The sequence below is a fragment of the Glycine max genome, chromosome 19, assembly GCF_000004515.6.
Source record: "Glycine max cultivar Williams 82 chromosome 19, Glycine_max_v4.0, whole genome shotgun sequence".
Lineage (NCBI taxonomy): Eukaryota > Viridiplantae > Streptophyta > Magnoliopsida > Fabales > Fabaceae > Glycine > Glycine max.
The window spans coordinates 32,137,316-32,151,349 of record NC_038255.2 but is presented as its reverse complement, the minus strand read 5'-3'; the positions used below and the strand labels follow the sequence as shown (position 1 = coordinate 32,151,349).

Genomic DNA, 14,034 nt, shown 5'->3' with positions numbered 1-14,034 from the left:
CTTATTATTAAGATCGTTTGTGTTAAATTTTGTCAAAATTGAACAATAAAAAGATAATTAGATAATCTATATTTTGTAATGTTTATATTACATTGATTTTAATCTATATGAACAAGTTAACAAATGATTTTAGATTACTATGAAATATTATGTATATGATTTATGTGAAATGAACTTTTAATCCAACAATAAGTTTTAAGAAAACATTATTCAGTTGAAAATTATAAAATAATGTAATAGTTGTTAAAGTTATCTCATTGTAATTTGATCCCTCTTATATACGATATCCTCCTATATTATATGAGAATGACCATCTTACGTTAGAATGAGAATGATCAATCACAACTGTTAGAATTAAAATGGAGGCTTAAATTAAAAATATTTTTAATTCAAATTAAAATTTCTTCTAATTATAAAATCTCCAAAGGATTTACCAGTCAGACGATCAAATAATTAAAATATTTAATTTATCATGTCCTAGAATATCATATCATCATGACCATCACAACCATAACCACCAACGCAATCATTATCATGACCACTATCATTGTTGTCACTATGACCACTATCACCTCCACCACCAAAGTGATCATCGTTATCGTCATCATCATCACTTCCTCTCTCCCTCTCTCCCTCTCTATCTCTCTCTCTCTATATATATATTTATTATGAAACTATCTGATGGCACTTTCAATGAAACTTGAAAGCCTATATGGCATGCTTTCCATTCTGTGAGGTTGAGTTCCTTGCCCTTTTAGTGCTGGCAATGTTGTATGCAAGTGATGCCGGATACCTAGTTGTATCTCAGTAAAATGATTACTTCAATAGAAATTATAACATATAGAAGCATTAATAATGAGTTTCAAGCAAAATAATGTGTCAGTTGGTGCTGTACAAAAGAGAAATCGATGCCTACTTAATATCGAGAGAAGACTTGGGGAATTTGATTTACTCGTGCTTAATTTCCCCTAACAGGTTTTCCTTCCTAGTACTACTATAATTTGGCATCTTCTCCAGCCAAAGTAAAACTGCTCTCCTGAAGTCATTTCTTCTGCAAATAGCCCCACAATTTGCCCACCAACGATAAGGATTGACAAATAATCAAACCACTCAAAATTAAGAATTCATTGAATTTGGTTTATCAACCAAATGCGTAATCCAATTAAGTTTGGCATACATAAAAATGCATTACAATAGTAACTCGGCTTAATAAGATTGTGAATTTGAAGTTTCCGAATCCAAATTATTTTGATAATTAGTTCATAGGATTCGAGCAAATAAATTAAACTTATCAGGAACTAGAATTGTGTTTGAACTGAACTGAAAAATATGACAAATTCAAGTCGAATTTTGAAGTGGAATAATTCTTATTGAATGAACATATTGAAATAAGTTCAGCCCGATTTGACTCGATTTCACTCCTATCAACCGCTATGCTAAAACTTTAGATAAAGTATTTGAGATTTGAAGTATTTGGAGAAACAAAAATGACAAATAATTTATTCATTTTTAGAAGAAAAAAAAAACTCAGCACTGCCATTTTAAAACACTCATGAATATAGTTACCAGGGAGGTGTTGAAAATTTATTTATATATGAAGAAATTTTTCATTTAAACTAACACCCATGAATAAAGTTACCAATGAGGCATTGAAAACATATTTATATGTGAAGACATTTTTCATTTAAACAAGAGTTTAAACTTTGAACTTGATCCATGTTAATATAAAGATTTTATACTCTCTTTTAATAGAATGTTGACGCATTAAAATGTTTTAACTTAAAGGAAGTTTAGCTCAATTGATTGAGCAGGATAACGTTAAAGATGTACATTATCATATTCAATTCATAGACCTTTAACTTCCATCATGATTATGTCTAAGGTACATTGCTCATCTGAGTCATGCTTTTCCATTATCTGTTATTGCAGGACTTGTCTTCCTCTTCCTCTCGCTGAAGCTACGACACGAAGCCAAGCTTGGAAGGCAGCACTGCACAGATTTAACAGGTTTCTCTCTAATGGGGGCATGATCATCATTCATTGTTCTTTCACTGCTACATGCAGAGTTTCCTCCTGAGACATAAGGAGTACTGTGTGCAGATTTAGGATCATGTACAGTTGTTGGTTTCACTTCTTTCTTTTCAATTTCAGAAGTGTTCTCAGCATCACTTTGGTTTTCTCTGACACTTTCACGAAAAAGATCCAACAACTTTTTCTTTTGTGTTGTTGGAGATGGTTCCGGAACAGAACCAGGCTCAGAAGGAGTGGTTTTATTGAGAAAAATGTGGTGCACCGGAGTGCTGCCACGAGATGGGGTAAACTCTGGATGAAAACAAAGAAATAAACAAGTCAATTGGATGGAGAAAGGTCATGGTAAAAATTGAGAAGAAAGAGAAACTATAGCAAAAGGAAAATATATTCACAAGTTCTAATAAGAGTTCTGCATTCTTCATAAAAGTGGTTTGATAAAAATGCTAATGCTGCTGATTAAGTTATTATTTGCATGACAACTTAACTTTCATATCATGAACCTTTCATCCATGAAAATTTTGTGTTTCCTTCCAATTCTTTCCTCCATAAACTATTAACTATGAAATGTTTCATCTCCTATTCATTGTTAAGCACATAATCTGATGATCATGCCAAGTAAACAGATTAAGATACTCTAGTAAAAAACTGCTAAGGAAAAGGCATTGCAGGGCATCCTTACCACCCTTTACACTATAGAAATCATCGTCACAATCTGAGTCTAACCAGGCCTTTGAATCAAAAAATGATTCCTCTTTGCCATCTGTACAGGATAAAAATCCCAAGTTCAAAAATTTGTGTTAGAAAACTGAGATATGAATATTACCAAAAAATAGGGATAATAATAAACTGTGTATGACATAAGAAGGGCTAACTTGGATTTAATTAAATGAACTAATGGAGTAATAAAAAAAGATAATTCATAGTGACCAATAAAATGATAAGCTGGCTTCTTGATTCTGGAATGTTACAAGAGGGGTAATAAACAAACACTTATTCCTCGTCATTTCATCTATTGACAAGTATTTCATAGGGCCAATGTAGTCATTCATGTCCCTTTGTTGGAAGGGGGAGTGTATGACAGTATGAATTCAACTACTTGTTATTAGGTAACTACCATGTTAAAGTTGATAGAACATTCCATGTCAGTTAATCTGCAATCTCAATCACAACACACAGACTCTGTAAACAAGCACACGAGCCAATTCAAGGCTGCATATGGGACTCATTTATTGCAGAAGCAGTTGAGTCTACTTTCTGTTCTAGTGTGTTAAGAAGACCCTACTCAAAATAAAACAACATACAACATATAGTAGTCCAAGAGCCATAATTGTTAAAAACAGGTCAGAAAAGGCAGATTACATTGTTTGAACATTTCATACATTTTTTAATAATTAGAGTTACAAAGGACTGACACACAATATTATCTTTATCTTTGTTATTAAATAGCAATTTTTCCTTCATCCAATTTCAAGATATTACTAGTTCTACAATTCTTCCTCAATAGTATTAGCATGACCAGCTGCTTCTTGTGATCCATAACTTGAAATTGACTGCAAAAATGCATTAAAATATTTAGAGAGAATATTTATTCACAGATTGATGTACAGCCATCAGAGTGGTGCTAAACTACTGGTCCCCAATAGGATAGAAGCTTCAAAAGGCAGGGACCACGATCACTTATAAGCATTACCAGAATATCATAAATAACAGTTAATACAAATTATACAATAACTATCATAAAAGCCCCCATCACATGAACCTAAAATCATAAGTAGCAATCAAAGCATATCATGAATTCATCCAACACTTTGTCACTGAAATGACCTATTCTACTCTGTTTATCTAAACTTTCATGCAACCCCCAACAACTAGCACAAAGAGAGAAAGTCCTCAATTTTAGTAAAACAGGATCGTCAAGGACACTAATGGCTTTTTGCCATATTTTAAAGCAAATAATTTGTATAATTGTTTATGGATTCCTTGCTTAAAAACAACCCTACCAGCAAATTCATAAAAATTACCATAAAGTCACTTATGAAGAAAAAAATATATGGAAGTAAGGAGCAAGCATTTCCTACTCATAATAAAATAAAACAAACAACTTAACAACAAAGTAATCATCGTTAAGGCTTAACAAATTGCTGATTTCTACCACCACAGAAATAGCTTTTTATTCAGAAAATATCCTACCCCCACAGAGACCAAATAAAGGTAAAAAGATTCGATAGACTGCCTAAAATCCATCGTAGTCATTATAATCATATGCAACAAAAAAGCATCATGCAACTGAAGAGGTAAACACAGCATATTTGCAGACATAGGTTCTGTTAAAAACAGTAGAAATACACTGTGCTATGAAAAAACAGAATAATTTTCTACCAACAATTTGTTTATCACAAAAAACAATGATCATACGAAAGTTCAACAGATATTTAATACTAGTATATAAATCATATCAGATCTAGCTAACACCAAGGTAACCATTATAAACAATTGTAATTCAGAGAACAAAAAAAACACTGCAACTATGAAAAAAAAATCAATCAAAATACCAGTTTTAATATGATGATTAATTCCATAGCCGGCAAAAAAAAAAAAAAAAACAATCAAAATTTGTAAGAATACCTCAAAGTTACACGGCAAAACCTCTAATTAAGGTAGTTACAATAAAAATATAATTTTTATATAAAATAAAGAAACCCCAGATAAAAAAAAAAAAAAAGTTTCAGTTCTGACAATTTACATCAATAAAACATCATCTTTAAAAAAAAAAAATCTTTATATGATGATGATACATGAAAAAATAAACATTTTATAATGATGATGATGATTGATGAAAATAGAAAGTTTTGAAGAAAGGAAGAACCCCAGAGGGGCCCTACCGTTATCCCCACAGTCTGTGACCGAGAAGGTTGTGGTTGACCGAGAGGGTGACCACTGCTGAGCCTTAAACGCAGCATCATCATCAGCCACCACAAAGTTTCCGTTTATGGCTTTGTCTTTGTCTTTGAAGGGTGATGGAGGAATCACAAGGCTTTCAGTTTTGGACTCAAAAGAGAGCGTTAGATGCTTCATGTTTGTTTGCTCGTTTCGGTGGACAGAAGAACACAAACCCATTTCACTGTTCAAGAGGAAGAAGCACCAGCTTGCAGCATATAATAAGAAGAGTTCATGGTGTGTGTGAGAGAGAGAGAAGAGTGGAGTGGAAGTGAGAGAGAGAGAAGAGGGGCGAAGAATGAGCAAAGTGGGAGTGGGGAGAGAAGAAGAGAATAAAATGAAGGAGTTTTGTTTTGGCGTTATGGCAAAGGCTGGGAAAGAGAAGAAGAAAAATGCGTTGGTAAGAAAAGAAAAGTAAAACGCCCAATGGAAGGGAGAAGAAGAAAAGATTGGTGAAAGTAAGAGGTGATTGGCTTTCAAAGGAAAGGGGGTTGCATCACAAAAAAATATGCCATACCAACTATGCATTTGCATTAATATTATTCTCATAAGCAAACTACCAAATTCGCCCCTTCAAAATTTAATCAATTCTAAAAAGAATAAAAAATGTGCTCCTTTTTAAAGATGACAAATGTTAATTAATATTTTTAAGATATTGGTTAAGAAATTAAAAGAAAGAAAGATTTTTATTTGAACACGTAAAATTACACTATTAGTGACTTTTTATATTTTCCTATAATTTTTAAAATAAATATTTTTTTTCTTTACAAGCAACACTATTAATACCATTTAAATAAATCATATATGTAAACAATGTTCATCAAGCACTAATTTATGAATTTAGGAACAGTTCCTTAAGTATGAAAGTACAATATAAATTATTTTGATTTTATTTTTAAAAGATTTCAACAAATATAGCTAATTTATGTTTGTTTACGGACATAAAAAAATGTTTTTTTTTTAAATTGATTTTATCAGAAGTTATTCAAAATAACTTCTAATTATAATCTGATTTTATACTATTTTCAGTTTTTAATTATTTTTTAAAATCTACTTTAAGGGTGTAGAAAAAACTTTTAAAAGTGATTGTTCGTTAAAAAAAATATTCTTTACACTTTTCACTATGATTTAATTTTAAATCATTAATATAAATAAAAATTGTTAATTTTGTAATAATTATTTAAAAAAGTAAAATTCACACATTGTTATTTGTTAAGAGTAAATATCTTTATTCTATTAAATAATTAGAAATTATCTTAGATATAATTTTTAAAATAATTATTATAAAAGTTAATAACTTTACGATATATAATAAGATATGATTGAATTATAATTATCATTTTAAAGTTAAATTCATTATTTTAAAACATATATAGAGTGATTTCTTACTAGCTAGTTGATAATGTAAAAATCTTTTAGTGGGACGATATATCAAAAATAAACTTCTAACTTATTTCCTACTTAAAAATTAAAATTTTCATTATTTATGACTTTTATATATTAATGTAAAAAAAAAAGTTAAATCATTGAAGACTAATTTGAATTTCCTAGATGACACAAACACAAAAATGAGATAGATCGTCTTAAAGATTTTAGATTTAGAAATTAACTTTAGTTTTTTAGGAAAGGATATTAATGTCATTCTTAAGAAAAAAAAAACAAGAAGGTGAGTGATAACTTATAAATTTAATCGTCACAAATTGTTTTGATAAAATAAAATTTAGGAGTGAATAACTAAGGTAAGCTCTCGCAAAAGAAAAAAAAACTCAACATTTTATTCAAACTCAACTTGCTTCAAAGCAACAAAGTTTTCTTTATTTACATGATTTCCTTCTAAATTTTCCACTAGGAAATTAATTCTCACTAAGTAGTCCACTAAGCCTCTATTTTCCATTAGGAACTAAATTCCCACTAAGCATTAAATTTTCACTAGAAATAAAACTCCATTAACCATCATAATGGTTTTATAAAGCCTAAGAAAACATAGGAAGTGACTTGGAACATATGAAAAGTCATTTGAACTTATCACATCAAAATTAAATAGAAAATTAATGAAAAATTAGAAAATAGACCTTAATTGAATCTCTAGTCCAAAAATTATGTAATTCGTTCAAATAAACTTCAACCCACAAATGCATATTTAGTAAGTGTTGAGCGGATTTTATTCTTCAAATTATTGTCTTTAAATTTGTTAGAATTATCTTCACATTATAAATATGAGACAATTCTTTAAATTTGCTTTATTCATTGGACCTTTGATTTATTGCAAATGATATTTGAAACAATTCTTCCTTAACCGAATGATGTCACTAAATTTTTAATGAGTGATTATGGAATTTCACTTTTCATTATTCACTTCTTATTTAGGAATTAGAGTTGATAGACTTTGACATGATATTAAAGGATTTCTACTATTCCTTTATATAAGGATAGAAATAGATTCAATTTGGTGCAACCTAATTTATAATACGACAATTCAAATCTAGCTTATTAGCATATTATATGTATTTTTTTTTTAAAGTTTTGCTTAACCTTTATATAAGTTTGGCTTAATTATTAGTTTGTCTAAATATTTATTTGATATTAAGTTTTGATAGAGATTCAATCAGTCAATCTAAATATTATTTGCATGATATTAAAAGTTTTACAAGGCCTAATTTTGAACATCAAGACAAATTTAGCTCAAAGTAAATTAGAGGTTGTATTAAAATGAGTTACTTTTCTACAAGTTGATAAAGATTTAAGCTTAATTTGAATAAGACCATTTTCTTATTTTTCATGTCATTTTGTACTTAGTTTTTTAGATAAGTTCATGTATATTGGTATTTTCCAAGTTAATTTTTAGTATTTTTAGGCATCCTAACCTGTTTGAAAATTCGTACGTTGGAGCTAAATGGCGTTCATCAACTTTAGCATTGATAGTACTCATATCCATTACCTGTATTTTAATTATTATTAAAGCATTAACATGTTCCCTTTTAATTACTGTTATAGTTAACTATTTTAATGAGCTAAAAAATTAATTAAAATATTATTTTAAACTAAAATCAATTGTAAAAATGACTAAAAATATTAATTAAAAGTTCAACACTTAATCTAGGGTTCAACTATTATTTTTGTGGGGGGAGCGGGGGATTATAATAAGACTTATTGTTATTTACATAATATCCACTAATATTTTTTTTGCATCTGTTATGTATCATAACATGACATCATAATATTATTTCTTAACATAAAAAACCTAAAAGTAAAGGTTTCCTTTGATAAATTTTTATACTTGTTAAGCTGTTACACACATGCTGTAAAAAAAAGCTTTCTTTTGCAAAAAAAAAAAAAAAAGTTAAACAAATAAAAATGAATTGAAGTTATTTAATAAAATTATTAGATTTAACGCAATAATAACAGAATTAAAACAAAACATTAGTGTACAATTTATGTCAAACATTCAATTGTTAGGAAATTAAATAATTATTCTCAAAATACTAATTGTTACACGAAAATATATAACAATTCAGATACAAGATCTATGAATAGAAATTTTTTGTACTGCATCATAAATTAATTTCTCAAAATGTATATAACGAGACTTAGATAATTATTTTATTGTATCTCTTTTGTCGACACAACTACGTGTGCGTGGTATCTCATCTCATGAGTCATGAGTCATGAGTCATGACTGCTATAGCCTACGATTGCTAAGTATAGTTATTAGTATTATACTTTTATATCTTGTGAATTCTTAGGATAGGACCCACAACTTATGAATTGAAAATGACTAGTTTGTTTAGGATCAAAACAATAACCATATTCATACATTTATATAATATTTTTATCCCACTTTCTATATTAATTTTTTCTATTTCATCCTATCATTTATCATATATTATCAGCTAATCCCTTTTCAAATTAAAAATGGAAAGATGAAATAAGTGTATTATTACATTTTTTTATTTATAGAAATCAAAACTAGAGTTTACAATAACTCTACACTATGCTCAACAAAATGAATTATACCCCTTTATTATTTTTTTACATTTTCTCTTTTTTTTCCCGTTTTTCTTATGTTTTTTCCTTTAATTTTTCTCGTTTACTTCCTAATCCCTAGAAATGAAACGTATATCATTTTATAAATTGGTATTGGAAGGATAAAAAAATAGACACAAACCAAATTATATAAATTGAAAATTAATTAATATATCATCATTACATTATTTATTTTAATATTTAATGTTATATAAAATATAAGTAATTTATTTTATATATATATATATATATATATTATTGTTTAAATAATGTTAAATTTGATATATGGTTATTAGAACAATATTGCATGATTTAATGGAATAGTTGAAGTGATCAAATTTAATATATACTACTATAAAATTGAGGCTCAAATTTAATATGTGCTCAAAATTTAAATGTCAAGTCCTACATTTCATCGGATGAGTTAAAAATAGGTTGGTCATAATCTTGATAAAAACCACAAGTTATAGTAGATCTAGACAAAAAGTCAACTTTATTTTAGACTTCTAAAATGAACTTCAAGCATAGGGAAAATCATATTTGTATAAGCTTTGTGCAAGCCGAGCTCAAATAAGGATTAAGAGGTCCATATTTTATTTGTGTTCAAAATTTAAGTTTAAGACCAATATTTTATCGGATGAGTTCAATTGAGACAATCAAGACTATAGCGTGTTAGGTTAAAGTCCACATTCAAGTCATACTTCTAAAATGAGGCCCTAAGACTAATTTGAATGGACTTTTGTGGGTTAAGCCTATAACAAGACATGGTTAGCTTGGACTCAGTTTGACTAAAAAGGACCCAATTAAATATGTGTTCACAATTTAAAGGCAAAGCCCTACAATCCATCAATCAAGTTCAAGTTAGGTCAATCTCAAACTCAACACTAGTTGTAGGTTATAGCAGGTCAAGCCAAAAAAACCTAATTCAATTTAAGCTTTTAAAATGAGACCAACCTTGATAAAAGTTAAATTTCATACGAGTTTTATTAGGCTAAGCCCAAATCAAAGCATGATCAGACTGAACTAAAAAACTTAAATTAAATTCATGATCATAGTCTATAGTTTAAACCCTACATTTTATCAAATGGGTTCAAGTCGAGTTAGTTAACCTCATCTATTTTGTCACCTCTAACAAACACTAAACAAGAAACAAAGATATGATGGAAGGTGGAGAAAAGTGAAGGAAAGTATCAAAACCACACAACTTCCAAAAACTTAAACTACAAAACTCTTTTATTTCTTGTTTTCAAAAGTGAGCTAAGTTGGTTTTAAAATTTATTTAAAAACCATTTCAACCTCATTTTATTCAAACATTTTTTGTTTTCAAATTTAAGTTTGAAAATCAACAACTAAAAACCCACATCTACCTCCAATGGAGACTAAAACTTTGTTTCTCAATACACAACATAAATTTGTATAACAGAGAAAAAGAAAAATCAACAAGCTTTACTCATTCATTTTTCTAACTCTATTACATGAAAAAAAAATACACATCAATAAATACATATACTTCTTTAGGTTTAAATACACTTGATTGTGCCCATAATTTACCTATTTTTTAATTTTTAAAAGTGTTCCTATAATTTTTTTTTGTGATTAATTGGTCCTTGCCACTCTCTCAATTATAAATTAAAATACACAATTTAAAAGTGAAATTTCTTTTAGACGTGTATTTTTCACACTACTTTCACATTTGCCTAATATTTCTCTCTAAATTATATTAAATTAGCCTTCCTTAACTTTTATATGTACATTTGATTTTCTTAATTGTATATTTCTTTCAATTTACCTTATTTTATTCAGTTTCTAAATTGAATTGCATAACTTTTTTTGAAAGAAATTATCAACAGTTAAAAACAAACTTATATTATAATTTGAATTATTCATTATAAATCTAAAATACAATTTATATATGTAAATATATTTAATTATAGTATATGTATATATTAACAAATATTTTTTTATTATAAATTTTAATTGTATGTAAATAAATTAAAGTAAATTTTAGATTCTTCTATCCTCTATTTCAATACTTACGTGTAAGGAGACTAAAAAAAAGTACTTACATGCAAGGGAAAGCTTACAACAGAAAGTTGATAAAGTTTTTCTTTTCTTCGGTAAGGTATCTTTATAACGCTCGGAAGTTATCAGACTAATCTCTTGAAGCCTAGATATTATTAGAATAGGTTTTGTTTTTCTTAATAATTTTTTTTCTCATATGTATCATCAGAAAATCAAACCCTAAGAATACTTAACAAACTCAATTATTTATCAATATTATATTTTATTGGTAGAAAAGTTAATAAAGTACAATGCTAACTAAACAACTTACAACTAACAATATAAAAGAATCATGGATTTTTTTTTATATATTTTTGTAATGATTTTTTTATACTTTTGTTGAACATATCATAGTTGAGAATATTGATCAGTTTTGTAATAATTAATTTCTGATAAAAAAAAATTGTCTTGGTCATTTTACATGAGTCTCTTTTTCTAATTCAGAACAATAATTTTGACACAAAGTTGCATACATCAAAAGGTGCCACATCAGAGCCAGCAATTGTTTCCAAACTTTTTTGCTTGGAGCAGCCACATGCATTGGCACAGGAACAACTTTGTCCAAGAGTATCAGGCTTTCAGTGTGAAAAGTGAGTTACAATGTAAAAGGTACCATTAGATTAGATTTCATTCATCATGTGAGAATAATGTGCAGAATTTTATAATGTATGAATGCATATAATACGGATTCTAAATGGAATTCACACTTTTCTCTCGTTGTTATGGATTTACGCTGCTTTGAATCAATTCCACCACTGCAGGTTAATTTATTCTCCGCTTGTTGTTTAATTTATCTTTTCTCACACATAAATAACTGAAATTATAAAAGTTTCTTTTCTTTATTTTTTGAAGGAAAACAGTTTCTTTTCTTTAAGGAAAAATTAAAAGTTTAAGGAAAAATTAAAAGTTTCAAAAGTACACAGTCGCTTGAAAAAAATTATATAAATTTTTAAAAAACTAACATGATTTATGTGTTTATATCAACATACGACGCATATAACGTAATGACATATTTTTATTTTAAAAACAAATAGTAATATTAATGAGGTGTTATGGACCATTCATTGATATAGAAGGTTAAGATATTTGCATTTTATCCTCTAAAGTATAGGGTGCACTTTAGAGGAGTCTGGTCCTATATAATTATTAAGATAAATTATAAGAATGGTGATAATTATTAAAAAAATTATAATTAACGATTACTTCAAAATGAACATTTGATATTTATTTTAACATGAAAATGTATGACAATTTTTATATCTTGTTATAAATAAAATTTAAGTGATTTTCACTTTTTTAACAAATAAAATTTATTAATAATTTTTTATTTAAACCTCATATTCAAACAGAAGTCACAGAAGCTATTCGAGAAACCTGGATGCAATGTAGAAGGGAAATTAATAAAGTTAAACAATTGAATTCGAATAACAAAGGCGAGATTTATCATATCAACTTTTCTCTTTTTGTTTCTATTGCTATTGCTATCATATCAACTTTCCTATTTGATGTATAAGTTTTCAACTTAGCAATGAGAGACCAAGAGAAGATACTTTTTTTCTTAAATAAGATTGAGTTGAGCTAGGGTAAAGCTGAAAATGATGAAATTAACTAACATTATTGACCAAAATTGGTGTAGGAATATAAGATTTAGTGTATATATATTTAATTTTTAAAATGATTATTTTATTTTTTTAAAATAAAGTAAGAAAGCGAGTATTTCATTAACTTTAAGTTAAATTGAACATATTTTACGATAATATTATCATTTAGCTACCATACGATGTAGATAACATAACTAAATATAATAAGTATTACAAATTTTAAAAATTTAATTTTAAGAGTTTTTTTATAATATATATACGGGGCCAAAGGCCCAAGAACTACACAGAACCTACAGGAAGGGGTAGAGGACCCCATGGCATCACTAAAAATTAAAGCAACAAAGACAGACAAGAAAGCTATTGTTCTATAACATCAAGTCTCCCCATATGCATCCAGGCTACAATCATGGTTCGCTAGCTTGTCCACACACCTATTAGTTTCCTTGTACATGTGATTAATCTGAAACTGATTAACCATTCTGATAAACTTCTGGATAGCTTGAATTAGTCTCCACCCCGAAGCACTCCCTTCATTACCACTTCTAATAGCCAAAATTACCGCTTTAGAATCCACCTGCAACAAAATTCTAGTGAATCCCTTCAAAATGGCCAACTTAAGGCCCTGAAAGACTCCCCACAATTCAGCCACAAAAGTTGAAGACCTCCCTATGTATTTTTGAAACCCATATATCCATCTTCCATCATGATCCCATATCAGCCACTCCTTTAACTGCTCCATCAGTGTTCAAACAAACCCTGGGGAGGGGATTTCCAAGCTACCTGGATCTCCATGGTAACACTCATAGAGACCCCTGCACTTTGACTTGACATATTGAAATACTTCTTGCATCTTTGAATAGCAATCTGCCACGGATGGAGAGGTGTAACAAAACTGTCCTCATGAATGTGCTTGTTTCTCCAGCTCCATCGACGAGCTCGGTTTGGATATTTGTTTCCAATGAAAATCGAACCCTCATGAATGCGTACGTATGGGTAAGCCGAGAAAATTGATAGTATAGTTATATTCGTACGACTATAACATTGGACAATATTATTATGTATTTAATTGGAAATTAATTAAATGAGAATAAAAATAAATATAAGCTAAAAAATTTATCATCAACATGGTCAGACCCTAATTTCATCCGGGTATAATACTTTTATCATTCACATATGATGTTTTGATCATTGCTAATCAAATTATGGTGTTTGGCAAGGTCAAGGGGTCGCTCTAGGTTGATGTTTGATTGTCAAATCCGGAAACAAAAGCCACAAGAAAAGGGTGCAAAATTGTCATTTTTAGAACTTTTTAGACCTAAACTTGCCCAGGCCAGCATCTGGCTCACCTGGGCCATGGGAAAACTTCAACCTTAAGCAACCA

The 14,034-nt window shown here is 28.7% G+C and overlaps 1 protein-coding gene across 1 annotated transcript; it reads right to left on the bottom strand.

Moving 5' to 3' along the window:
- Positions 1 to 1,741: 1,741 nt before the first annotated feature.
- LOC100786649 (uncharacterized protein At3g27210) lies at positions 1,742 to 5,478 on the bottom strand. Its single transcript, XM_003553873.5, has 3 exons — positions 4,914 to 5,478; positions 2,711 to 2,791; positions 1,742 to 2,322 (listed from the first exon to the last, which is right to left on the bottom strand). Exons 1-3 carry the CDS (start codon positions 5,146 to 5,148, stop codon positions 1,901 to 1,903), a joined length of 738 nt encoding a protein of 245 aa, XP_003553921.1. The 5' UTR covers positions 5,149 to 5,478; the 3' UTR covers positions 1,742 to 1,900.
- Positions 5,479 to 14,034: the final 8,556 nt, after the last annotated feature.

Coding starts and splice junctions, on each gene's coding strand:
- LOC100786649 (XM_003553873.5), bottom strand. CDS start 5,148: ATGGGTTTGTGTTCTTCTGTCCACCGAAACGAGCAAACAAACATGAAG. Junction 2,792..4,913: donor CACAGACTGTGGGGATAACG/GTAGGGCCCCTC, acceptor TATCCTGTACAG/ATGGCAAAGAGGAATCATTT. Junction 2,323..2,710: donor TTTCTATAGTGTAAAGGGTG/GTAAGGATGCCC, acceptor GTTTTCATCCAG/AGTTTACCCCATCTCGTGGC.